Raw genomic sequence first — 26,899 nt, 5'->3', positions numbered from 1 at the left:
AAATCATGATATGTCTGCTTACCTCAGCAATTAACCCTGTCGTAAAGTTAGGGCTGTCAAACACTCAAAGCAGAGTCTAGTGTTTCCTCTTTCCATTCTATACCTCTTTACTCCTTTCTGGGACTTGGCTTTTCTGTCCCATCTTTGGCAGCCACCTTCTGCCTTGGCTTTACTCCTGGATGTCCGTTAAGATGAAACGGCTAGATAACTGGAGCCAGTCTTTTAAGGTGTTCTCAGGATCTCTGCTGTGTACAGTTTCACTGTCAGGCCTATGGATAATAGCCATTGTGCGGGTTGACAGCTGATAAAATTCCTTGTGCCCAATATTGAAACAGCAGATAGCCGGATAAGCACTACTTATCTGGCAGCTACTGAATATCTAGGTAAACTCAGCGACTGCTAGATAACCATATAAGTGACTTATCCGGCTATCTTTTAGCCATAGGAAAAATAAGTGAGCAGTGGGTGGATCGGGGCGTCCAAAACGCACATTCAAACACCCCCCCCCTCCCACGAAGCTAATAGCGCTCATCACATGTAAATTCATGTTGATGAGGCTATTAGTATTGCCTCCTAATGCAAAAAAAAATGTGCGCCCGACGTGCACATTTTTACTCTCAGAAATTAACGCCTTCCCTAGAGCAGGTATTAAGTTTTGAGGAGCCCCTAAAGTTGACAGAAAATGAGAAAATACTGCTTTTCTGTAGTTCCTGTGACTTAATTTCGTTGCAATATTAAGTCAGAGGAACTTAAAAAAGAAGTTAGGTAAAAAGAAAAAAAAAAAAAAAAAAGTGCCGGCAGTCAGATTAGCAAAAGGGACACTCAATTACCAAGAGTCCATTTTCCTACCCTGTGGCTATGCACAGGTTAGGAAAACAGACGCTCGTAAAATTGAGCGTCCATTTTTCTAACCCGCTGACAGCCACCTCTCGAGCGCCTGCTGCCGAGGAGGCGCTAGGGGCGCACAATATCCTCTAGTGCCTCCTTTTTACTGCGGCAGCCCATTTGCATGTTGCATCGTGTGCCCTGGAGAGGTCGATCGGCATTCTAGGAAAGCAGGTGCTCAATCATGAGCGCCCGTTTTCCACGCGCTGATATTGCATCAGCCTGTTAGTCTATCTAACATTTACATTTATTAAAATTTAATAGTCACTTAATGCTAAATGGTCTAAGCGACATACAAAATAAAACATTTATATTTTCAAAGTGTTGTGCATAGCAAAACATATAAAGCTATATAAGTCCTGAGGTGAGAGAAGTACATTCAAAATAGTGATGTTCAACCTTCTGTAGTTAATATTAAGCCTCTTTAAACAAGGTTTCTAAAAGACCTCGGAATGTTTTTATACAGTCACTGAGTCATAATTAGAAAGGAAAGGAGTTCCATAAAATTGGAGTTGTGATTGAGAAAGCAGACTTCTTAGTCACAAAGAGACAAGCACTTTTTAAAGAAGGAATATCAATCAGACCTCTCTGAGAAGATCTTAACAGACATGAGGGCTGATAAAGCTTGAGTAATGCATTAGACCAAGGACAAGGACCCAAGCTTGAAAACAATCAATCCGATTTTGTATTCCACACATTGTCACAAAGGCAGCCAATCTAATTGTATGAGAGTTGGTGTCACATGCTCATAGCATTTGACACCAAAAATCAAATGAGCAGCTGCATTAAGACACAAACTGTGGACGTGATGTGGTGGGCCTGAGCAGTCGCACAGCTTGGAGCTCCGGGGACCACCTCTCTTTCCTCTTTTGTATTCTTCATTTTACCTGAGCTTTGGTGGCGTTTTTGATCCTAAACGGCGTGTGATCGTGAGAACAGTTGGTTGACCCTTTGAGCTGCGATATCCTGGCATGGCATGTCTGCCCATGCACCAGCTAAGGCGAAGGAGAAAGCTAAGTCCATATCTCTGAAAATGGCCGAGGCTACCTAGACAGCTGCAGCGGAGAACTAAAAATCAGCACTGGCGATCAAACCCACAGATGCGGTGGTAAATGTTCTGGCCAACAAGTTCACCCACATCTCAGCTGAAATCGAGGAGGTGAAATCCTTCTTAACTGCTTGCGCTTAGACCATGTGGAAGAGCATTTTTCCCAAGTGGAGGATGACACCCTAAAACTAGAAGACCGTGTGCATGCCCTTGAAAAATCCCTGGAAGAGAAAGAGGATAAAATAGACGATCTTAAGAACCGGGCTTGTCTCTCTAATTTCCATTTTGTGGGGATTGTCGAACACGCAGAAGAGTGGCTATTGCCAAAATTGGACCTTTCTCATCTTCAGGGGAAAATGATTTTTGAACAAGTGCACCAGATTGTGCCTAAGGTGGTGGGGCGACCACGACCGAAACTATCATTGCTAAATTATCAAATTTTCTTTACAAAGGCTTGATTCTGCGGGCATTTTATAAGAAGAAAGTTCTGCAATATCGGAACCAGAAAGTCCTTATCTTGCAGAACTTCTCTAATCGAGTTATGCTGCAGAGGCGTGCATTTTCATCGATTTGCTCCACTCTGATGCAGCACAACATTCGCTTTGCTTTGTAGTATGCTGCGCACTTATATCTATGGAATCAAGGTAAATGTATGGATTTTACAAGTGTGGATGACGCAAATAAATTTCTAGCCATCTTGCTAAGTGACACTGCTTGAGATGGTATTTTTATCCTTTTTTTCTTGTTCTTTTAAATTACATTTTTCTGTTCATTAATTGCTTCTGAGGTGTTATGCCCTTGTTTTTTTTGCTCTGTGGTTGGGATTAATGGAGGTACATGTTTTAACCGCTTCCCCTTTGAGCTGCTACACTTGGGGACCTGATTGTTCACCACTGGGTACATCTTAAATATCGCTCACGCTGTTGGCTTCCCTTGGTGGAGCGCTCTGGTACCCGCAGTTGATCTTAATTTTTCAAGCTGTGGGAGTAGTTGCTGTTCCTGAAGATTCTGGACTTTTGAATTTTTTCCCCATAGTGACAGAGTGGTACCCTTTTTTTTTTTTTTTTGTTTTGAGTGACAGTTTCTGTGCGTTTGGGACCTCTGGAAGATGTTATGACATTGCCATTTGTTATGTGGATGGGATTCATGGAGGATCTATTTTCCCGGATGTTGCTGAAGATTTTTTGATGGACGTGTGTTGTACTGGACTGAGAGATTTTCATTTCTCAAGCTGCTTGAGTTGCGTAGCTCCTGCTAATACTGTTCTTTGATAATTGTTTCTTCAATCAGTGGAGCGTTACTTCTTATTTTTTCTTTCTATTTTTATTTATTATGACAGTTATGTTCTTCACCACTAATATATGCGGAATGGTAGTCTGCCCGCTTTTGTGTTCATGTGAGTTTTCTTATGTTTTTTTGTTCTTTTCTTTTTTTCCTTTTTCTGCTAATTGAGTAAGGTTATATCTATTTTGATGGGGAGATGGTCCCCTCTCACACATCAGTTTGACCTCTAGCCTACCCTTGTGGGTGATGGAGGTGGTAGGCGATTCATGTGTAGAGTGGGGAGGGGGTATTGGGGAGGGTGGGCTGGAGGAAGGAAGATGGTTCAGGTAAGTATATGGATTTTTCTCAGGGTATTAGGTGATTTTCCTATGGGAGCAGTTCTCCCGCTTAGCCCTTTTGGTTGATTGAGCAAGGGGAAGCAAAATGAATATTGTCACATGGAATGTCACTGGGCTGGGAACCCCTGTCAAGAGAGAGAAAGTGTGTTCCCATTTAAACAGACTAAAATGTCAGATTGCTTTTCTTCAGGAGACACATATGAGTGACACAGAACACTCTAAACTTAAAAGGAGATGGATTTCCCAAATATTTGCGGCACATGGTACATCCAAGAAATGTAGCATTCCAGCTCTCCTAGGTGTGTTCTGATCCTCAAGGCAGATATGTTGCAGTCTCTGGCCTCTCGTTTGGCTTCCATTTATACTCCCAATAGATATGACCATGCATTCTTTACAAAGGTTGTCAATGTTCTGAAATCCTTGAGGACTGCGCCATTAATTCGGGGCGATTTTAATTGTATGATTGATGCCAACCTGGACAGTCAGTCTAATTCGTTTCAGCCCAAACTGCGGAGCATCTCCAACTTCTGGACACTTGGAAAATACTGCATCCAGGAGAAGTCGGGTTTACTCAAATAGCTTGGGCGCACAGTTCACAATCCCGAATAGATATTCTTCTTCTTTCCTCCAGTTATTTTTCCCAACTCTGCTCCTCTGACTTTGGAACACTGGTCATTTCTGATCATTGCCCAGTATCATGTGTTCTTGAGCACCTCTCGGACTCCTCTGGGACATCGCAGTGGAGAATGCCGAGATGGCTGGTCACAGACCATGCTTTTAAGATTTTTCTTAATGAGAAATGGGAGGATTTGCAGAATGTGTGGTCGGACTTTCCTTTACGTTGGGCGAAGGATAGACTTAAATACTTGGGTCTCGAATTTCATAGAAATCCTAAACTGTGGTATCATTTGAATATCTAGCCACTTTTGACGGACTTTCAGAGGAAGTGTGAGAAGTGGATGCATTTCTCACTATCCTTTATGGGGCGCATGCGCTCATAAATATGATGCTCCTGCCTGTTACTTTATTTTGCAGGTAGTTCCCCTCCATCTTACTAACAAAACTATCTCAGCTTTTCTGAAAGGTCTACTCTAAATTTATTTGGAGAGGTAAGTGTGCTAGGATGTCGATGGTCCCTGGAGGGGATGGGGGTGATGGCTTTCCAAATCTTAGATACTATAATATTGCTTGTAATCTGTGGTGTGTTGGCAACTGGATTGAAGAAGTAAGCCTATATTCTGACTTTTTGTTGGAGTCTGCGATAGTTGTTCTGCTTTCTTTACTTTGTGTTCTTCATTTGCCAAGTTCTCATTTACCACCATATCTTCCCATTTCTATGTGGGTTACAGCTGCACGTTTGGCATGGAGAGCTCTTAGAACACGATTAAATCTCCCCTGAGACTGTTTTTATCTCATCCCACTTAGGGGCAATTCTGATTTTATTCCTGGACAATCTCTGCCACAATATAGAGCTCTCGATCTGCAGCATAAGGCATTGGTGCTGCCTTTTATTGATTTACATTTAAAGCAAGGGCAATCTTTTAACTACTGTGTTAGTCATGTGAGTCTTAGATCACAAGATTATTTAGTATACCTACAGATTAAGAATTTTATTAACTCTTCCTTTTCCCTTCAGTTGAAGCAGTATACTTCAGGTTCCTTTCAGCGGTTTTATTTGGTGTGTACTCAGAAGAAGCATCCTTTGCCTGGATTGTATACGTTTTCTATTTCATTACTAGTTATGCCAACTTTTACGTCCTTAGCTGTTGTGTGGAGCAAGGATCTTAGATTGGACCTGGTGGATGATGATATTTTTGTCTGTTCCTATGTTCTATACAAGAGGTTGGACTGTATCGCCCTTAGGGAATTGCAGTTTAAAATATTGCACAGATTGATCTCCCCCCCCCTCCCCCCCCCCAGTGAGCATTCCGAGCTGGCATAACAGATCATGGGAACTGTTTAAAGTGCAGTCACCGTAGTGCCACTTTAATTAATGGGCTGTGGGAATGCCCTTTGGTACGGCAAATCTGGAATACTATCTGCCAGGTTATGGGGAATTGGTGGCATAACTCATTGGATAGTTTGGCTGCTGTGTACGTTTTGGGTAATTGATCCTGACACAGAGGGTTTTGGTAAAAAGGAGAGGGTGTTTATTTACAAAGACTGTATGGTGGGAAAACAATGTCTTTTGTTAAAATGGGTAGATGAGGATCCTCCTACGGAAGCTATGTGGCATAAGAAGCTAGTAAAATTATTATGTTTAGAATTGCAGTCAATTAAATTGAAACCTCCTTCTTATCGCTCTAAATTTCTCAAGATCTGGCAATCTTTTCTGAGTACCATATCGGAGGACATCCGTCTTATTATTGAAAAGTGATGTACCCCCTCACTGAATAGCATTTACCTGTGCAATTTATAGTAACTCTTTGGTACTGATATGTGCTACTTTCTTTTTGATCCAGGTTTTCCCTTGTCATTGAGATGAGATGGTTTAGATACTTTCTTCTTTCCCTTAGGTGTGGGGGGATAGAGGGTTGTTGATACCCGACGCTAGTATTCTGTTTCTTCATGGATGCTTGTATGATATCTGTTTGCTCTATGTATCTGTAACTCTGTTATTTCCTGTTGGAAAATTAATGAAAACTTTATGCAAAAAAAAAAAAAAAAAAGGAAGCAAAGTGTTTGAAAAGAAAGATGAGTCGAGCCACACACCTAAGCTCTAAATACTTTGATTGCTGCAAAAATTCACACCATCTAAAGTAATAGAAGAATATTAAAACATGGAGTGTGTCCTTTGAATAAGGAGGAATTTGGTAGTAGAATGAAACCAAATGAAAAATTGCACATCATCTCCATAAATCTTGTAACCATTGTACAGACTTGTTAGGCATTTGCAAATGGGGGCTAAGTAAATGTTGAATAGCATTGACGATAGGGCAGAACCCTGAGGAACACCAGCTTTCAAAGATGACCGTTGTGAAAAATGATTTTTAACTTTAAATTGTTGAGAACAGTTATTTAAAAAAAGAGGTGAACCAGTTTAAAACCTCACCTTCTATGCCGCACTCTTGCAAGCACTATAGAAGGATGGCATGATCGACCTTATCAAAGGCCAAGGATATATCGAGGGACAGAGGTTATAACGGTGTCCAATGTCAAGGCCTCGCCTAAAGTGTCCATTAAGGACAGTGATAACAGTTCAGAGCTCATGGACCGTCTGAAGCCGAATTGATGGGGGTCAAGGACTTCCTTTTCCTCAATGAACTCTGTAAGTTGTTGCAGCACAATAGATTCCAATAGTTTAGTCATGAAAAGGAATAAGGAAATTGGCCTATAGTTATTCAAATCTTCACTATCTAAGTTGAGTTTAATAAGGTCGAGCTACAGCTTTTTTTTAAGAGAATCAGGAATATGCCCTGTTCAAGGGACAAGTTAATGATAGATGAGAATGTGGGTACAATGGCATCTCTTGTAGCTTAAAGCAATAGAGCACTTTCTGGCAGGACAAACAACATTATTCATCAGTGAAATGAAGTTTGACTTCGATTTGAGATGTATTGGAAAAGATAACCTAATATGGAATAACATCAGATTTGGTAGTGCAGACAGATACATTAGAAAACCTAAGACTAAGTTTTTCAATCTTAAACAACAAATGCTTAGAAAAAGAATCTGCAAACTCATTGACTTAGAAGCCACTATGGTGGAAGAGGCTATTGATGTCATTCAGTGATAATCAGGAATAAGTTATTTTCTTTTCAGAAAAGACAAGATAGGGAAAAGGGGGGAGAGTAAATGTACATGTTAAGGACTGTAATGGGGTATTTATATCCCACAGCAGACCCAGGGAAAGGGCAGAAGAACAATTTAGCAGTAAATGACTCTCAGTTTTAGCCCAAGGAAATTGAAAATGGCATGGGAAAAACGAGCAATAGATTGAAAAAGGGTATTCTGGGTAGAGCTCAGGGAGAAGGAGTGACTAAGCTCAAACCCTGCCCTGGAGAGGCCCTAGAAAACTTGAGAACTGGAAATAGAAAGTGGGGAAAAAAGTGGAGGATGGACAGATCTTCTAGGAGGAGGACAGCGACTGATGAGACAGAGACTGGAGGACTGGTGGGAAGGGACAGCACAATGGGAGATGGGCAAAGAGACTTGGACTAAGGGACTTAGCAGAGTCTGTATTTAGTGCTCGAACGGTTTTGTTAAATTTAGTTGCCTGAAGATACTGAGACACAACATCTAAGTGAACATTAAAAATGTGTGTGTATATCTGTATCTAAATACCTATATATATATATATGTTTAATAGCCTATTCTCAGTAAAGGAATTTAACACTACATATGAGTCGTTCTTTTACTTCCTAGATGACACTAAGAGAGATTGAACAGAAGGTCTCTTCTTTGTTGGAAGAAGGCATATGTTGGTTCCAAGGAGATAGTGGTGGAACTCATAGGGAAACAGAGGTCCTATCCTTAAAACTCAAGGCCTTGAAAAGTAATTTGGAAAAGGTCCAAGTGATGCTTCAGGACAAACCCAGTGAAGAACAGGTACCAATCATTAGTAACATAAAATGGTTATTACTTCTCAAAAGATGTGTATGCATAAAGCCGACTTATTGTCCAAACCAAACTGATGTGTTCAACTAATGTATTTTTTTAGCATTCATTTCATGTCATTGTATTTGATTTTTGGGACATTATCGTGCCAGAGAAGAAGTATTTCAATGTCTCTTAAATGCAGCATGTAAATTGACAGTTTGTGCTAGTGCAAACCAGTTAAGACTAAGGGCCTGATGTACTAGATATTTTGGGGTGATAGTGTCTAGCGATCTGAAGACAGCGAAGCAACGTGACAAGGTGATAGCTAAAGCCAGAAGAATGCTGGGCTGCATAGAGAGAGAAATAACCAGTAAGAAAAAGGAGGTGATAATGCCCTTGTACAGGGCCTTGGTGAGCCTCACCTGGAGTATTGTGTTCAGTTCTGGAGACCGTACCTCAAAAGGGACAGAGACAGGATGGAGGCGGTCCAGAGAAGGGTGATAAAAATGGTGGTGGTGGTGGGGGGGTCTCCATCAAATGACTTATGAGGAGAGGTTAAAGGATCTGAATATGTACACCCTGGAGGAGAGGAGGAGCAGGGGTGATATGATACAGACCTTCAGGTACCTGAAAGGTTTTAATGATGCACATTCGACAGACCTTTTCCGTTGGAAAGAAATCAGTAGAACTGGGGGTCACGTAATGGAGCTCCAGGGAGGAAGACTCAGAACCAACATCAGGAAATGTTTCTTCACGGAGAGGGTAGAGGATGCCTAGAATGCCCTTTTAGAGGAGGTGGTGAAGACAAAAACAGTGAAAGATTTCAAAGGGGCATGAGATAAACACTGAATCCCTAAAGGCTGAAGGATGGAAATGTAGAAAATAGTACATGGGGGTAACTTGCTGTTTGATGGTTGATACCCTTAACTATCAAGCCTTCATACTGTTGATACAACTCATTATTGCTCTATGCTTTAATGGCAGGGGAAAAGAGGAAAAGGAGAATTAATTTCACACAGCAACCAACAAGAAAATGAATTTTACAGTCTGGGAAAAACAAGCATGGGGGGTAACGTGCTGTCGCAGCTGTTACTACCCTTAACCTATAAGCCTTATACTTGTGATGTAACTCCAACATTGCTTTCTGTTTCAACAGCAAGCAATAAAGGGGAATTGGACTCAGACAGAAACTTGCAAGGGCCCTGACTTTAACAGTTTGGGAATATAAGTATGGGGGGTAACGTGCAAGGCAGATGCCACCCCTGTTGATACCTTTATGGGGGAGACCTGTGTACGCATTCCAGTGCCAACCCCTGATGATACCTTTATGGGATGAGACCTGTAATGCACAGCTGGTGTTACCATAAGCTTGCCTGGCAGACTGGATGGACCATTTGGTCCATTTCTGCCATCTTTTCTATGTTTCTATGGTCAGTGTTCTGATGCCTTTGGTGATAAGATTAATAACACATTTCCCAGGCTGTGCATTTCTGTAGTGGCATTTGTGCTTCATGGGTGATAGAAGTCATTTGATATTGCTGCTGAACATGGAGCATGTAGCCATATTAATACAGTTAAGTCTTTTTTTTCCCTTACGGAAGAAGGAAAATTGTTTGTGAAACACAATTAATTACTGGGCAGCACCTATGTTTGGTTTTCTCATGTTGTTAAGCCATGTTTCTTGCAGAGATAACCACATGCTGATAGAGGTGTTCGACCTCAGCCCGAGATAATGAAATACTGTTTGAAAACAGAACAGTGTGTGGATGCAACACTTTCCTTAGATGACTGATTGCCATCCCTTTCTATTCATGTACAGAAATCTTATCTTGAGCTCTTTCAGATCTGCCAGAAAACTAGAATCTTCTGCACGTTGTCTTCCCAGACATCAAGCAAAAAATGTTGACAAACTCAGCATAACTCCCAATAATTTCCTTTCACAGAGTACAGTCAGTGGAGAGTCACTTGTCAATATACTTTGTCACGGTGGTGTCATTGCTGCAGGAATGTTAGCACGACACCTTCTCCCCTTTTTGATCGGAAATATGGCTCCTCTCCTAAAAAAGGCAATCAAAATTATTGCCCCATTCAGATTCAATATTTTAAAAATCTGCTGAATAAAAATATCTTGTTTCACTTTGCAGTTAATTAACAATGTTGAAGCACCATCTGAGATTGGGAAACCTCTCCATGCAGCCAACAGTAATGTGCCAGAGGTAGCTGCCGTCAGTAGACCCACGCTCAGCAGGCAAAACAGTTTGCAACAGCAAAAGGTAAATTACGTTTCCCATTGGGTGCTTTTTTTTTCAGTTTGCCTTTTAATATCATCCAGTGTTTACCAAACCAAGAATTAAAATGCAGTTAAGTCTTCTTGTGTAGCCACTCTGTAGGAAGCTTTAAAAAGAAGATACTTTTCATAGGCATATTCTCATTGAGAAAGTAGTGCCAGCTCACCAGGCATTCAAACTTTCATCTCCCCTTAGCATGTGCTTCTTCACAAAACCCAAATGTTAGTGTATCCTGTACCAAAAGTAGGAAAACTTTGAAAAGCATAGAGGCTGGTAATCCGTAAGAAATACTGTCAGCTTATTTGAGCCACAGCCGGGAATCAAAAGAATGACTTTGTAAGCCAGAGGAGTTATAACAAGGTTTCATCGCAATAAATATTTGTATGATATTTAAGAGGGGTTGCTGGCAAAGGGTAATTCATAATAACAGTTGTTTCAGTTGCTATGCTTCCACATCATTCAATTTATAGTTTTAAACAATTTCTGCTACTATAGAAAAATATATATTTCCTAAATTGTATTAAATGAGCTGATTTGTGCTTTTCTGGCATTCAGATCCTGCGATGTATCCCAAACCATTTTGTTTGAATCTGATCCCTTTTGTTTTGGCAGGGCTATCCATAGTATTTAGTTTACAGTTTGTTTATAGTTTATGGCTATTGGTATATGACAACCTGACCCTCTCTTTTACATGACCATAAGAAAAATGATTTTCAGATTTTATATTTGATAGTGTTTACATCAGGCCATTTTGACTAGCCCTCTGGTAGCTTCGCTGGAAATATAAACTATTATTTCTTCTTTTAGCCCGGAGCAGTTCTTGCATTTCCACCTTAGAATTCATCCCGCTGTATCTGGAAACTGAAATGTCTTAAATTTATTTGGGCTGTAAAATATCTGTCACTAGCCATGTATCCTAACCTTGAATTCCAACAAATAAAGCAGATGGGATAAAGCTAAAACTGAAGGAAAAAAGGGTCCATATTATCCACATTTGACCTGCCATATTGTTATCCATAAATCCATAATGTATCAGGCTTGGTAGTGTGTCCGTCAGTGCTCGCGCATGTTCCCCAGGCCGCCAATAGATGGCGCTATAATATATCGGGTTTGGTAGTTTGTCCGTCAGTGCTCGCGCATGTTCCCCAGGCCGCCAATAGATGGCGCTATAATATATCGGGTTTGGTAGTTTGTCCGTCAGTGCTTGCGCATGTTCCCCAGCCCGCTGATAGATGGCGCAGGCGGCTCCCTGGCCTCCTTGGAGGCTCAAACACGCCGTACAGCGGTCGTGTCACAACACCAGCTACAAGAGGTACTCCTGGGGAAATTCAGCGCTACCGTGGAATGCAGATTTTGCGCAGAATTCCTCCTTCCCGCAGATTTCCTCCCTCACCTCACCAATTTCCTCCCTCGCTGGAAGACTATTCAAAACCGGAAGGACAGCGGCCATCGCGGGACAGGCAGAAAATAGCAGAGGAGACCCTGGCATGCTGCGAACGGAGCGCGTCCCGCAGCACACGCTCTGTTCGTGGCGAAGATGAAGGCCCGGCGCGCCGTTCGTGGCGAAAAGGGAAGGACCCCGTGGGCCGTGATAGGCGCGCCCGGGCCTTCATCTTCGCCGCGAACGGAGCGTGTGCCGCGGGACGTGCTCCGTTCGTGGCATGCCGGGGTCTCCGCTGCTATTTTTTGCTCAAGGTGAAAATGGAAGGCCCCCGTGTGCCGCGAATGGCGCGCCAGGCCTTCATCTTCGCCGGGAACGGCGCGGGTCCCGTGGCATGCCGGTGAGAGAGAATGTGTGTCGGGGAGGAGAGGGTGAGAGAGAGCAGGAGGGTGTGAGAGAGAGCATTGGGGGGGGATGCCGGTAAGAGAGAATATGTGTGTGAGAGAGGGGGAGTGACAGAGAGCATAGTTGGTAAGAGGGGGGTGGGGAAGGTGTGAGAGAGAGCATGGGAGGTAAGAGAGGGTGAGTGGAGGGATGCTTGTGTGTGGGTTTCAGAGAGAGGGAGCCTATATGAGGGGAGGGGGATGCCGGTGAGAGAGAATGTGTGTGTGAGAGAGGAGAGGGGGTGTGGGGGAGTGCGAGAGACAGCTTGGTAAATAAACTTTGCCAGCCCTGGCTTTAGCAAATGTGCCTCCACGTCCCTTGCCCTGGGTGAAAACAATTTAGTTTTTCCTTTTCAGCTAACGCTTCCATACAAGAGCATATGTGCTAATAAAAAGGCTCGCCGCCCGGGCATAGAACAGGTACAGTTGCTAGTAAACATATATCAGTGAAAGTGTTGCTAGTATGTTCAAGACAAAAATACCTGTGCAAAAGTGAAATGATTTTTGTACTGGAGAATTAATTATGCCCTTATGTCTCCAAGTAACAAAGATTTAAGACCATGGATTGGTCAGTGATTAAAACATAAAAAGTAAGGGGTAGATTTTATAAATTTATATGCGCGCGTACTTTTGTTCGCGCATACTTTTGTTCGTGCACCAGGCGCGAACAAAAGTACGCTGGATTTTATAAGATACGCGCGTATCTATATATCTTATATTATGTCTCCAAGTAACAAAGATTTAAGACCATAGATCGGTCAGTGATTAAAACGTAAAAATTAAGGGGTAGATTTTATAAATTTACGTGCGCGCGTACTTTTGTTCGTGCACCAGGCGCGAACAAAAGTACGCTGGATTTTATAAGATACGCGCGGCACCACGCCCCCGGTCCCGCCCCAAACCACCCCCGGACACGCCCCCGGCCATGCCCCCTCCCGCCCCTTTTACGAAGCCCCGGGACTTACGCGCGTCCCGGGGCTATGCGCGCGCTGGCGGCCTATGCAAAATAGGCCGGATTTACTCGCGCAGGGCTTTTAAAATCCGGCCCTAAGTATTTATTGCTCTCCCTGACTTTTTGTTTTTTCCCCCATTTATGTGATAAGTGGGTGAAGTGAGATTTTGGTTGGTCTTTGGCCGGCATTATGTAAGTCTCCGGGTAAGTTCCAGAGTACTCTGCGCAAGGACAGCTAGCGATCCAGCCAGGGTTCATCTGGGCATGTTCCAGAGAGAGCCCTGCGTCGGGGTGCTTGAAGGTTGAAAAGAGAACGGTAGAGCAACAGCCAGTATAGAGCAAGAGAGAGAGAGACCTAGCTGAGCTTGTGGGGAATAAAGGCAGAAGAAGATCCAGGAGGACTGATGTGAATTAGTTCCTCAGAGCTGTGAGTGCCATGGGAGTCCCTCTCATTGAAGAATACATGGTATGACTGCCAAACCAGGTCCGAGTTAGTTATCCACTGATATTTTTATAATTGTGCAAGTGAATAAACAGAGAGAAATGGCATAAATATTAGTAAGGTCTCTATTAAATATTGTATTATAATGTATCTTATGTTGTTTAGAGTCCCTTAACAGGTTATACACTGTAGCCAAAGAGAAGAATATTCCTTAGTATTCAGTCAGGTTAATCCACAACCAGCAGATGGAAACGTGTCACTATATATACCCCTGCACTGACATCAGCCCCCTAGTATTTTCCATCTCCAGCAAATAGTGGATGTGAATCTCTCTACTGGGGACTGCTTAAAAATATTTTTTTTAAAGGAGAAAAGAAAAAGGAAATTAATTCACCCCACTCTCCTGTGGTGATACCCTCCCTCAGTCTAGTTTTCCAGAGCTGATATCTGCGGATCCCTCCCTCAGTAGAGAGCCTCTGTCCGGTAGCTTGTTTTCAGGGCATGGACTTAGCTGAGAGGCTAGCGGGTGCATGAAGCTGAGCATGGTGGTGAAGACCTTTGTCCACTCTTCTCGCAGCTGGAGACGAACTCTATACTTGGCCGGGATAGGTTCAGCTCAGGTAAAGATTAAATATATATATAAAAAAAAAAAAAGTAATGAGGGACTCTGTTCTCTGAGTCTCAGCATGCTGATCAGATGTCCATTCCCACTCCAAAGTAGCTTGGGGAGTCGTGGCAGCTTGATAGGTTGAGCAGCCTTTTGGCCAGGCCCCATTCTCAGGCTTTGGTCAGATGCTGCTTGAAAGGCTGTGGTGGTATTTGCGCTTTTCTATAATGCAAGTCTGCCACGAAACAGTATCTGATGTCATTTCATGCTTGTGTGCCTGGGTAGGCGCCTTCCTGGACCATGTATTGGGAGCCTATATTTTGGGCGTTCATAGTATGCACTTATTGGACAGAGCTTGTTTTTGGGCATCCTGTCCAGGCTCACTTGGAGGGACACGTATTTGGGCACAATTGTCAGACACCTTTGGGAGCGTGCTACTAGTGGGTGTTTATCCATGGCATTGGTAGCAAAGAAGCCTAAGCACCTTACCCTTTGAGTTGCTTGCCATATTCGGGCATCTCAGGCTGGCATCCCCTCTAACTTGTGTCAGCACTGTTTGGAGGCTCAGGGAGAGTTTTCTCTGGCTGATTTTTGCTGAGCTTGGCCCTTCCCAGCAAATACAGAAATAGGACTGGAGGGGGGACCTGTCAAACGTTTCGCCTGGTTTTGGGGCTCCCCTAACTGGATCATCAGCAGGGGAAGGCAACTCGGGAAGTCACAGGAACAACACTCCCTGGTTTTGATAATGATCCTTCTACCCTTTCTTGGATGGAAATTTTTCAAGGACTGCAGTCCTTTTTTTGGACACAGTCAGTGGAGCCAGCCAAACCTAACAGTTCAGAATCACAGACTGCAGATCCCTCACCCACCTGGTGCCATGGTTAAGTGTCAGATTACATCTAGATCTGCTGCAGGTCATTCTGATAGGGACCCAGATGGCACAGATGATGAAGGTGATCTTTACTCCCTGGAAGATGGGAAAATTCTTCTGGAATTGGAGCCATATAGAAAAATGTTGCATTTCTTTAATAGAGATGAGCTGCCGAATCTGGTCTCCCAGACACGGAAGATGCTGGGGGTGCCGGGTGCTGATTCCATGTCTGAGCCAAAGAAGAATCCCATTTTAGTTTCTTTGCATAAAGATACTTTGCATTGGGTATTATTCAAGAATTGATTGATCTTGAATGGAACACCCCCGGAAGCTAATTTTAAAGGGGGACGAACCTTGGAAGTGCTGTACCCCCTGGATCTGGTAACAAGAGCTCTGTTGCACTTTCTGAAAGTGGATACACTGGTGTGTGCCATCACCAAGCGGATGACTATCCTTGTCGAAGGGGGAGCGGCATTGAAGGATGTGCAGAATAGGAGAATTGAGGCTATAAACAGGCCTTGAGGTGGTGGCATTGAATTTGTAGATAGCCTCGTGCTCTCTCTCTGACTCACTCTTGCTTGCTTCTCTCTCAGGAAGTGTAGGGAGATATCTCATGTTTTACCACTGAATCACCAAAAATGAATTATAATAGCCAAAGAAGTGTACAGCCCAGTGTGCTGACAGGCCCCAAACACTTTCACAGTGAGAGAGAGAACTTTTGCCCAGGAGAACCTTAAACAACATTGTCTTAGTGGAAAAAGAGGCCTTACCTTGATACACTGAAGGATACCTTATCAAGATGTGCCTGTTTGCATGTTCCTATGTCGATTGAAAAAGTTCGAAACCTGGGATTAATAATGGACTCGGAAATCAATCTAAAACAGCACATAACACTGAAAGTAAAGGAAGGCTATGCAAAACTCATGGTACTCAGAAAACTAAAACCATTACTAACACTAACTGATTTCCGAACTGTTCTACAGGCACTAGTTTTCTCCAGCACAGACTACTGCAATGCTCTTCTACTAGGACTCCCGAATTCAACATTAAGACCACTTCAAATACTTCAAAACACAGCAGCTAGAATACTAACCGGAAAAAGGAGGAGGGACCATATAACTAAAACCCTGACAGAACTACATTGGTTACCTATTGAACACAGAATTAAATACAGAACCCTTTGTACCATACACAAACTTATACATGATGAGAAATCGGACTGGATAAACACAGCATTACGGGTACACATCCCATACAGAAACCTTCGATCAGCAAATAAAGCACTCTTAACCATTCCTTCAGTTAAAACAGCAAGATTAACCCAAGTGAGAGAAAGGGCCTTATCACTAGCAGGCCCCACAATCTGGAACACAATGCCTCCAGAGATCAGATTACAAAGTGATCTCAAAGCATTTAAGAAAAGTTTAAAAACATGGCTTTTTAAACAAGCATTTTATAAAGAGACGGGAGAATAGAAAATAGTCAGGAATAGGCAGAAGAGCACCGACGCACAGCACTTAGGAATGTGCAGTAGAGTAATCTATGAATCAATATAAACATAATTGTAACATTGTGTATACTGAATTTTACCCGTGAACAGTACCTCTCCTGGTACACTCTGTCATGACCTACTTCACTAAACAATTGATTATCTTTAATGATTTGTTGTAACTGAACCTCTGACGGCACCTGTTAGAATATACTATAGTACGCTTTTAAATACATTATTATGTGCCTACATGTAAACCGTTGCGATGGTAGATAACTTAGCGACGGTATAGAAAAGATTTTAAATAAATAAATAAATGGGAGCAAAGCAGGCAGAGAGACAACAACTTAAGCCCACAAGCAGGCGTCATGGATGAGCCAAGGCAAGCAAAGGCCAGAAAGACCCCCACTCTTGGGGGGGGGGCAGTTGGAGATGGAGAAAAGCACTGACATTGGCAGACAGCTTGGCATACAGATGTGGCAGTTCTCTCCCCGAAGAAATGGGGAGGGGGAAGAAGACCTGCAATATGACAAAAGACCTCCATCCACCATATGATTATGCATGAGCTTATGCATATTTATCAGATGGAAATTATAAGACAGGGAGGGCAAAGAAAAAGAGGGGCACAAATTCTAAGAGCAAAACCAGGGAGCGAGACCCGAAAAGAGTGAACAATGAGGGCGACCCTGTAAGCAAAGGACCCCCTGAAGGCTGAGAAACTGAGAACCTGTGGTGAAGCATCCCTGCAAGCGAAAGGGGAGCCAGAAGCAGACCAGCACTCCCTGCTATCGAGGGGAAGACGACCAGGTATGGCCAAGAGATTGGGAAGGAGACTGGAGAGAGGAGACCCCTGCTCATGTGCGGAAAGTGACACGGAGTGTGACATAGAGTCTGAAACAATGAGAGGCAAGAGCCAGCCCTAGACAGCCCAATAAGTACCAGAGCCAGAAGCCTTTCTCCTTCCCAGGCTGCCGCCAACTCTGCCTGTGCCAAACCCAAGAAGCAAGTTTTTCCCCGGCACACGTTCTCCAGACCTCCAGCCAGCACCTGCTTCAGAGGTAAACAGAGGCATATAGCCTGAAGCGATACCATGGGTAAGTAAGTTTGCCATAAGTATTAATAGATTAAGCAGGCTAAGGTTTATGGCATGTCTGTTACCACATATGATACAGAACTTTCTTTAGGGAAAACTAGTGCTTAGTGGCCATGATGTTAGAGATAAAAATTGATGTTATTTTCTAAATGCTATACCCTGCCGGATCTGATAAATAAAAGTCCGTTTCTGAGGAGAATACACATTGTCTTTTCCTGACTTAGGATCGCAAGTAAGGTAGGAGGGCAGCTGGCAGTCTTTTGTAGCAGACAGATCCCTGCACCCCTAAACTTGCTTGCAGAAGTCATTGAGTCTGTTTTGAATTCCAGGACAGTGATGGAACCGGCGGCTACCTTTTTGGCAGTTGCAGGCTGTGGCCTGGTTCGCTCTTTTGCTGGTGGGGTGGCTTCATTGATAGTAGCCAGGCGGTAGCTATGGCTGAGGAATTGGTAGACCACTACAGTTTTAAAATCTAATCATATGAAATTGCCTTTTAAAGAACTACTCTTGTTTGGGAGTGAGGTGGAAAAAAATGGCCAGTAAGTGGGTTGAATCCTAGGTTCTTCAGTTATCAGAGGATTAAAAGCAGGCACCGCACTCGTTCGGTGTGCGAGGTCGGCTAGGGATTTCAAACATTTTCAACCTTACAGTAGAGCAGCTTCTCAGAGGGCTCAACCTTTTGGGTAGGACTAATTCCTTCATCCCAGGCAGCCCAGATGGGGAGCGGGCTCGAGCGGTGGTGCCCCCTGACCCACCCTCAATGAGGATGTGCTGATCCACCCCCAAGAACAGGAGAAGGGATCGCCTGTATCCTTTTTATCTGAGATGGGTCGAGATCATGTCACAAGCCACAGGTTCTCTACTGCACTGGATTGACCTGTAGCCATATAAGCAGAGTATTTACTATAGGGGATACTCTGGGATCTGTACTTGGATGGGCGCTTTTTAATATACAGTATTTATAAATGATCTGGAAAGGAGTATGATGAGTGAGGTGATCAAATTTGCAGATGACACAAAATTATTCAGAGTAGTTAAATCACAAGCAGATTGTGATAAATTGCAGGAGGATCTTGTAAGACTGGAAGATTGAGCATCTAAATAGCAAATGAAATTTAATCTGGACAAGTGCAAGGTGATGCATATCAGGAAAAATAAATCGTGCTGTAGTTATATAATGTTAGGTTTCATATTAAGAGTTACCACCCAGGAAAAAGTTCTAGGCATCATAATGAATAATAAATACATTGAAATCATCAGCTTAGTGTAATTCAGCGGTCAAAAAAGCAAATACAATGTTAGAAATTATTAGGAAGGGAATGTTGAATGAAACGGAGAATGTTATAATGCCTCTATCGTTCAATGATGAGACCGCACCTTGAGTACTGGGTACAATTCTGGTCACTGCATCTCAAAAAATATATAGTTGCACCGGAGAAAGTACAAAGAAAGGCAACCAAAATGATAAAGTGGGTGGAACAGCTCTCCTATGAACAAAGGCTAAAGAGGTTAGGGCTGTTCAGCTTTGTGAGGAGAAGGCTGAGGTAGGATATGATAGAAGTCTATAAAATCATGAGAGGACTAGAACGGGTAATTGTGAATTGGTTATTTACTCTTTCAGATAACAGGACTAGGAGGCATACCATGAAGTTAGCAAGTAGCACATTTAAAACAAATCAGAGAAAATTCTTTTTCACTCAATGCACAATTAAACTTTGGAATTCATTGCCAGAGGATGTGGGTTAAGGCAGTTAGTGTAGCTCGGTTTAAAAAAGGTTTGGACAAGTTCCTGGAGGAGAAGTCCATAAACTGCCATTACTCAAGTTAACTTAAGGAACAGCCACTGCTTATTACTGGCATTAGTAGCATGGGATCTATTTAATGTTTGGGTATTTGTCAGGTACTTGTAATTTGGATTGCCACTGTGGGAAGCAGGATGCTGGACTTGATGGACCCTTGGTCTGACTCAGTAAGGCAATTTCTTATGTTCTTATAGTGGCTACATTTACTTTAAAACATTGGTTCCAATCAAGCCATTCCAAAAGTCTGCTAGGTTGATATGGTCCTGTGTATGTGTATAATGCTAAACTATAGTGTTATGTTAGATTTACAGTGGAAACCTTTTTTTGAAGGTATTTTTCCTGTAATATTTCTGGTTTCTATTGGTTTTCATGCTCCTGGTTGCTTTCTAGGTAGGTTGACCATCCTTCAAGTCCATCCAAAGGTACAGGGTGAGTGAGTCCTGGTTTTCCTAGATACATTTGTAGTTTTTGGTTTTTTAAACAAAGGTCCATGTATACAATGGGCATAAAACCAAGGCTGACTCAGACTTTCTCTTTTGATGTGGAGCAATGTGGTCTTCCCCACCTATACCTACCTACCTGCTAAACCTATTGGTAAGCAGCTTTACGCATGAAAATGTAAGGCAGCTACAATAGTGAGAACACCAGTTCCTGGCATGGACTAACCCTTTAAAGTTACAAAGAAAATACATTTTTCTTGAAAAGCTATTCTTTTTCCTATGAAGGGTATAGAACACTATGTTTTTGTGCTGAACACTCAAGGGGCAATATTTCAGCCTTAACCAGCTTTCGATTTGGTTAGTCTGAAGTGCTTCTATTCTGGGAAGCTTCGTAACTCGAAGAGCAGCAAGCTTCCTCCAGGCTGCACTTTAATACTCCTAATGTTGCTTTTTTTCAAAGACTCTGCAAATGGAACTGCATGAGCAGCAAGATCTCACTAAGAACATTGCATTTTATGGTGGGAAAATGGAGAATCAACTGTGCAGTGACGGCACAGCCCAGGAGCCACATTCAAGGTATCAAAAATTGTCCAAACATTCATAGAACACAACACATTGTCCACTGACAGATGTTAAAGGCTGCAGTTAATAGCTCTTAATAAGGGGTTTATTGTTTTCAAATTTAATGAGTAGCATCATTTTTTGCTAAAATGTTTACTTGGAAAACTGTTTTCCTGGCCCTGTCTCGTGTCCATTGAGAGTGTGATTTTGATCTTGAGCAGATTTTTTGCTACATTTTTATGGTTTTGTACATTTTCTCATAGAAAAATCCAATAGCTGCAATTGCACATCTGTTTTAAAAAATGGAGACTGAGCCTGTACCCCCATTGCAAATCATTTAAATTGACTATGTCAAAGCATCTGGAGTACGGTGCTCACAAAGTGTGCAATGCATGACTGTAGAAATGTGGAAATAGATTTAATCCTCTGAAATTAATCAATACCCAGAGAGAGATTTTCACAATAGAAGAGGTGTCCCAGGGGGCGTGTTCTAATCAGGGGAGGAAGATAATGTCATATCTACATGCATTATTTTCCATGGAAAAAGAGCTTGCAGGAAAAGCAGGTGCAAAACTCTGCAAGTACTTTGTATCTACGGCAGGTTTTAAAGTGGAAATCTTTATGTACTTTCACTTTGAAAATTGGGGAAAAAGTTGCAAGTGATAATGGATCAGTTGACTTTATTGCATAATATGCAGGTTGAAAATTGCCCCTGAATGATTTAGATCATAGGAAATAATTTTCATATTTTCTATTCTGTTCTCTTCCATCTCCATGCTTCCTCTATTTGTTTCCATTTATCACCCACTTTTCCAGTCATGCTCAACATGGCAATAAGTTAATGCGCAATGATACAATTGGTCCTCGCTCCCATTACTGTCTTTGTGGGCCAGTTGGAATGGATCCTTCCCAGAAGGGTTGTTTTTAGAGGGTTAGAGGTTTTCTGGGGATTGGGGGGAGTTGTCCCTGCCCCTTATGGGTAATTTATTGTACTTTATATTTCATTGTTACTTTATTTTGATGTATTGCTGTTCTTTTGAATATGTCGTATTTTTTTCTGCTATGTTGTAGGCTACCTGTGTCCTTCTCAGAGAAGGATAGCATATAAACTGAAAATGTAAAATGTAACAACTATTGACATACAAACACAAACAACAAAATAGGATAACATAATAAAATTAAAATAATACAACACCCTAATAAAATTGCTATATCACATATAGATATTATTAATATAATCCCACTAAATATAAGTTTTTAACTGGCATCTAAAAGTCATAAGATCAGTAGCTGAACCTGTAGGTACTGGCAACTTATTGCACAACCAGGGTCCAGTTCACGAAAAAGTCCACCCTGAGATTCTTTCTCATCTCATTTCTTTCAAAGATGGGACACAAAACAAGGCCTTGCTCTGCAGTCTCAACAACCAGGACCTAGTGCTAGCCAATAGGAAGGGGACATATAGTGCCACACGATAGAAATGTTTAGTAGTATCAGCTAACAAAGTATCTTAAATTTGGCTCTTAATAGAGTTAGGAGCCAATGCATTTTCTGTAGAACTGGAATTACTGTTGGACCAACAGTAGGGACCCATCAAACACATTATAATCATGATACAGAGAAGGGCAACAAAAATGATATAGGGGATGAATTGGCTCCTTTATGAAGAAAGGTTAAACAGGTTAGAACTTGTCAACTTGGAGAAGAGATGATCAAGAAGGGGGATACGATGGAGGTTTATAAAAAGAGTAGGACAGAACACGTAAATAAGGGGTGGTTATTAATAGGGATGTGAATCGTTTTTTAATGATTTAAATTATCATCCGATAATTTTAAAATCGTCATTAATCGGTAAGGGACTCGATACAATAGGAATTCCCTCGATTTATCGTGAAAAATCGTTAAATCGAGTACGGGAATTATTTGGGAGGAGGGCGGGAAAACCGGCACACCAAAACAACCCCTAAACCCACCCCGACCCTTTAAAACCAATCCTTTACCCTCCCCCACCCTCCCGAACCCCCCCAAAATGTTAAATTACCTGGTGGTCCAGTGGGGGGGGGGGGGTGGTCCCGGCGCGATCTCCCACTCTCGGGCCATTGGCGCCATTTTGTCTACCACTGATAAAAATGCCGCCGATGGCCCGATAAAAAAAAACAACCCACCCCGACCCTTTACAAATTACCCCTTTGCTTCTCCCACCCTCCCAACCCCCCCAAAAACCTTTTACATGTACCTGGTGGTCTAGCGGGGGGTCCGGGAGCCATCCCTTCAATCATACCCTCGGCGCTGGACTGGTTTCAAAATGGCGCCGATCGCCTTTGCCCTCACTATGTCACAGGGAGCGACGGTCGCTCCCTGTGCCAAAGTGAGGGCAAAGGCGACTGACTGCCAGTATGGCGCCGATCGCCTTTGCCCTCACTATGTCACAGGGAGCGACCGTCGCTCCCTGTGACATAGTGAGGGCAAAGGCGATCGGCGCCATTTTGAAACCAGTCCAGCACCGGCACCGAGGGTATGATTGAAGGGATGGCTCCCGGACCCCCCGCTAGACCACCAGGTACATGTAAAAGGTTTTGGGGGGGGTCGGGAGGGTGGGAGAAGCAAAGGGGTAATTTGTAAAGGGTCGGGGTGGTTTTTCTTTTTTATCGGGCCATCGGTGCCATTTTTATCAGTGGTAGCCAAAATGGTGCCGAGGGCCCGAGAGCGGGAGATCGCGCCGGGACCCCCCCCCCCCCCCCTCACTGGACCACTAGGTAATTTAACATTTCGGGAGGGTGGGGGAGGGTAAAGGATTGGTTTTAAAGGGTCGGGGTGGGTTTAGGGGTTGTTTTGGTGTGCCGGTTTTCCCGCCCTCCCCCCAAATAATTCCCGTACTCGATTTAACAAGTCGCACCCTGTGACATAGTGAGGTCAAAGGCGATCGGCGCCATTTTGAAACCAGTCCAGCACCGGCACCGAGGGTATGATTGAAGGGATGGCTCCCGGACCCCCCGCTAGACCACCAGGTACATGTAAAAGGTTTTGGGGGGGGGTCAGGAGGGTGGGAGAAGCAAAGGGATCATTTGTAAAGGGTCGGGGTGGTTTGTTCTTTTATCGGGCCATCGGCGCCATTTTTATCAGTGGTAGCCAAAATGGCGCCGATGGCCCGAGAGCGGGAGATCGTGCCGGGCCACCCCCCCTCCCCACTGGACCACCAGGTAATTTAACATTTTGGGGGGGTTCGGGAGGGTGGGAGAGCAAAGGGGTCATTTGTAAAGGGTCGGGGTGGGGTTTTTTTAATCTGCTCAGGCCTCCCTAAAATATTAACGATGTGAATTGGAATCAGAACCGATTCCAATTCACATCTCTAATGATCCGATTTTTTTCTCCCTCCATCCGAACCTGATCGTTAAAACGATCGGGCACACGATTCACATCTCTAGTTATTAATCTTTTCAGATAGTGCTAAAACCATGGGACAGTCCGTGACAGAAAGAGGTAGCAGATTTAAAACAGAAGTCAGAGAGAAAATGTTATTATTCAACGCATAATCAAGCTGTGGAATTTTGTTGCAGGAGGATGTGGTAAAAACATCCAGCATAGCAGGATTTAAAAGGGGTTTGGAAAAGTTCCAGGAAGCCATTATTAGCCATGTAGATTTGGAAAAGCCATTGCTGATCTCTGGGAGTGAGCTACAGGGGAATGGATCTACTCTTTGGGATCTGCAGGGTTCTTGTGACCTGGATAGACTACTGACAGAGACAGGATGCTGGGCTCGATGGACCTGTGCTCTGATTCAGAATGGCATCTCTTACGTTCTTATGAATTTCCCTTTAAACAAATTAGCCTGAAAGGTAAAGAAAGGAGCAAACTAGTTGGAGGTCAATTTATGTATATTTTCAGGGGGGGGGAAAAAAACATTTCTTGATTCTTAACATACAATTCTGTTCTTAAATGGAAGCTTTATTTTTTGAGTGTCCAGGGTGCCTGGTGCTAGCCAGATAATATTGCCAGAATCCTTCCTCAAGAACTTTTATCTAAAGGAAGAACAGCATTCCCTCCGATTGATAATTAAGTGCAGGACAGAAGCAGGGATAATTTGTAAAGGGATATTTTCATGTATATCTGCATTTACTTATTTCCATAATGCCATTTTGGTAGCATAGTTGTTAAGACTGAACATGCCCACCAATTTCAGATTTCTTCATGTATTCCAGAGGAAATGCAATATTATCACAAATGTTAAACTGTTTATTGTGTGTGTTGTTTTACCGACGCTTGCCCTTAAAATGTAAGAATTATATAAGCTTCCCTTAAAATTTAAAAATGTGAATTATTTTCTGACTATGTCTGTAATTAGAGGGCAGAGCAGACAGTGAACATTTAGTTTAAATTGATGTGCATTAAAAGAAATTGTTGCCCAGTGATCATTCGTGCAAAGGAAGAGTGGTTTACAAAAACTGGTTTTGCCTTCTTCTATAGAAATAGATTGGCAGCCAGTCCAACTTCAAGAAAGGTTTTCGGTGTCTGGAGATTTGCCATGTTGCCCCTGCATAGAATTTTACAGTCGCAGTGCCACTGTACTGTTGGGTTTTTTGTTCTTCTGTAATGTAATTTAATCCTTTTTTATTAATGATACACTTCAACACAGATCTGAGGTGACTGTCCCAGAAAAAGAGCTCGCTGTCCAACCTTCAACATCAAAAGACTATAAATGGCAATATTTACAAACAGAACTATCTTATAAGATGAAGATACCTCCACATCAGCACGCCGAACTTCAGGTTAGGTTTTGCATGCCTTCATGTGCAAAAATATTTATCTCTTAGAACCAACCCAAAACATTTGTATCCACGCCTCAAAAAGGTATTCTGCAGAAATATTGCTTTTTCAGTTCAGTCTAATGACAAATTGGGGTAAATGTTCAGTTTACTAGAATTCTTAATTTACATTATAACTTAAAACAGAGGTCCTCTTTCAAATGATGTTTGGTTTGTTTGATACTAGCGGATGAGAAGCATGACTATTTTTTAATCCTATTAATCCCTCTCCTTGGCTCTGTCTGGTTCAAGAGCTGAGCCAAGAGATAGAGAAGGTAATTAGAGTACAGGTGTGTGGACATGACAGGCATGCTAGGGAATGTCCATGGGAAAATACCATTGATTTTTGCTTGTAAGTATCTGCACTTCTCAAGGGTCAGGCGGTGTACAGCAGGGCGGAGGAACCTCCATTTCTCGAGAGTTGCTCTCCAGTAATATTTTCTGGCTGTCCTTAATGCATATGCATGAGAGTGATTTGCATGCACACTGTCTCAATAGTATGCAAATCTATCTTGTGCATAGTCATTAGGGATATTCTGAAAACCCAAACTGCCTGTGGCCCTTGAGGACTGGATGTCCTCCAGCTATGGTGTACAGGAAGCTGGTGGAAGTCCTGAGTCCCTCAGCAGGACTCTGCTTGGGTAACTTTGTTGATTCTCTGAAGAGTATAGTCATGTTTTTTGTTTTGTTTTATTTTTACTGCTAGGATTAGTATCAGCAGAATTATTGACCCTGCAATAGATGGTTTTAGCTATCTGCCCCATGCCTGAAAGGCAGCACTACCTTCCATTAGAAAGAAACAAACTTTGAGTGCTATCACATGGATAAAAGCGCCGCCACAGGCACTAGTTTCTTGTTTCGCTGTGAACCGATGTGATATCATTGATGAATGTCGGTATATAAAACCGTTAAATAAATAAATAAATAAATAAATAAAGCTGGAGAGCAGGCATGGATTTTAGATGTGGTTTCCTGTCAGTATAATGGACAGAGATCTGCCATTATTTAAAAAAAAAAAAAAAAAAAAAAGGCTTTATAGTACCTTTGTTTGGTGTCACAAATTTTAAACTGTTAAAAAGATATCTTTCTACAGTCTGAAGTCCCTGACTACCAATGATAAGATACTCTTTCATAATTATTTTCTGAATGGTTTGATGCAGCAATATGTACAACTTCCCCATTTGAACAGTTTCTTTTAATTTTCATGCTCTTTCCCAAATATCAGGTCACAACAGCAGCAAATATTAGTACTCTGCCAAGAATTCCTGTATATGGTGTCAAGTATCCAACCGCTGATGAGGTGAAATGTTACAACATTCAGCTTGAAGACCTGAGTCAAGAAGCAAATGTCACTCAGACTCAGGTAGATGATCTGTACTTTTGCAGGTGTTAAGGCCTCTATTTTGTCCTTAAGCAACGGTTGAACCAGCGCACTGGTCAAGTTGCAGTGCTCTGTGCTGCCCTGCAAGAGATTAGGGTTTGATTCCCAGATCCTGCGCCTGCTCCTTGGGACAGCTGGTGTGCAGGCAACATTCACAGCCTCAAGGGGTAAGGGTTTGGCCCAGACGAGTCCCAGGCATTGTGCAACAGTTACCCCTAATGATCCGTCACTGTGAGGGTGATTTTCAAAGCCA

General features: G+C 42.7%; 1 protein-coding gene across 3 annotated transcripts in view; it reads left to right on the top strand.

Annotated features, from left to right (window-relative positions):
- SYNE2 (spectrin repeat containing nuclear envelope protein 2) overlaps positions 1–26,899 on the top strand; it is a 799,865-nt gene that overhangs the window by 546,386 nt on the left and 226,580 nt on the right. For all 3 annotated transcript variants that reach the window (XM_029598126.1, XM_029598125.1, XM_029598127.1), the window contains exons 71-75: positions 7,921–8,103; positions 10,239–10,367; positions 20,363–20,478; positions 25,097–25,229; positions 26,491–26,628. In XM_029598126.1, the coding sequence (XP_029453986.1) occupies positions 7,921–8,103; positions 10,239–10,367; positions 20,363–20,478; positions 25,097–25,229; positions 26,491–26,628 (699 nt within the window). The remainder of the gene's footprint in view (positions 1–7,920; positions 8,104–10,238; positions 10,368–20,362; positions 20,479–25,096; positions 25,230–26,490; positions 26,629–26,899) is intronic.

Source organism: Rhinatrema bivittatum, chromosome 4, assembly GCF_901001135.1.
Source record: "Rhinatrema bivittatum chromosome 4, aRhiBiv1.1, whole genome shotgun sequence".
NCBI classification, from domain to species: domain Eukaryota; kingdom Metazoa; phylum Chordata; class Amphibia; order Gymnophiona; family Rhinatrematidae; genus Rhinatrema; species Rhinatrema bivittatum.
The sequence above is the reverse complement of the archived record's forward strand: the minus strand, read 5'-3'. Positions and strand labels throughout refer to the sequence as shown.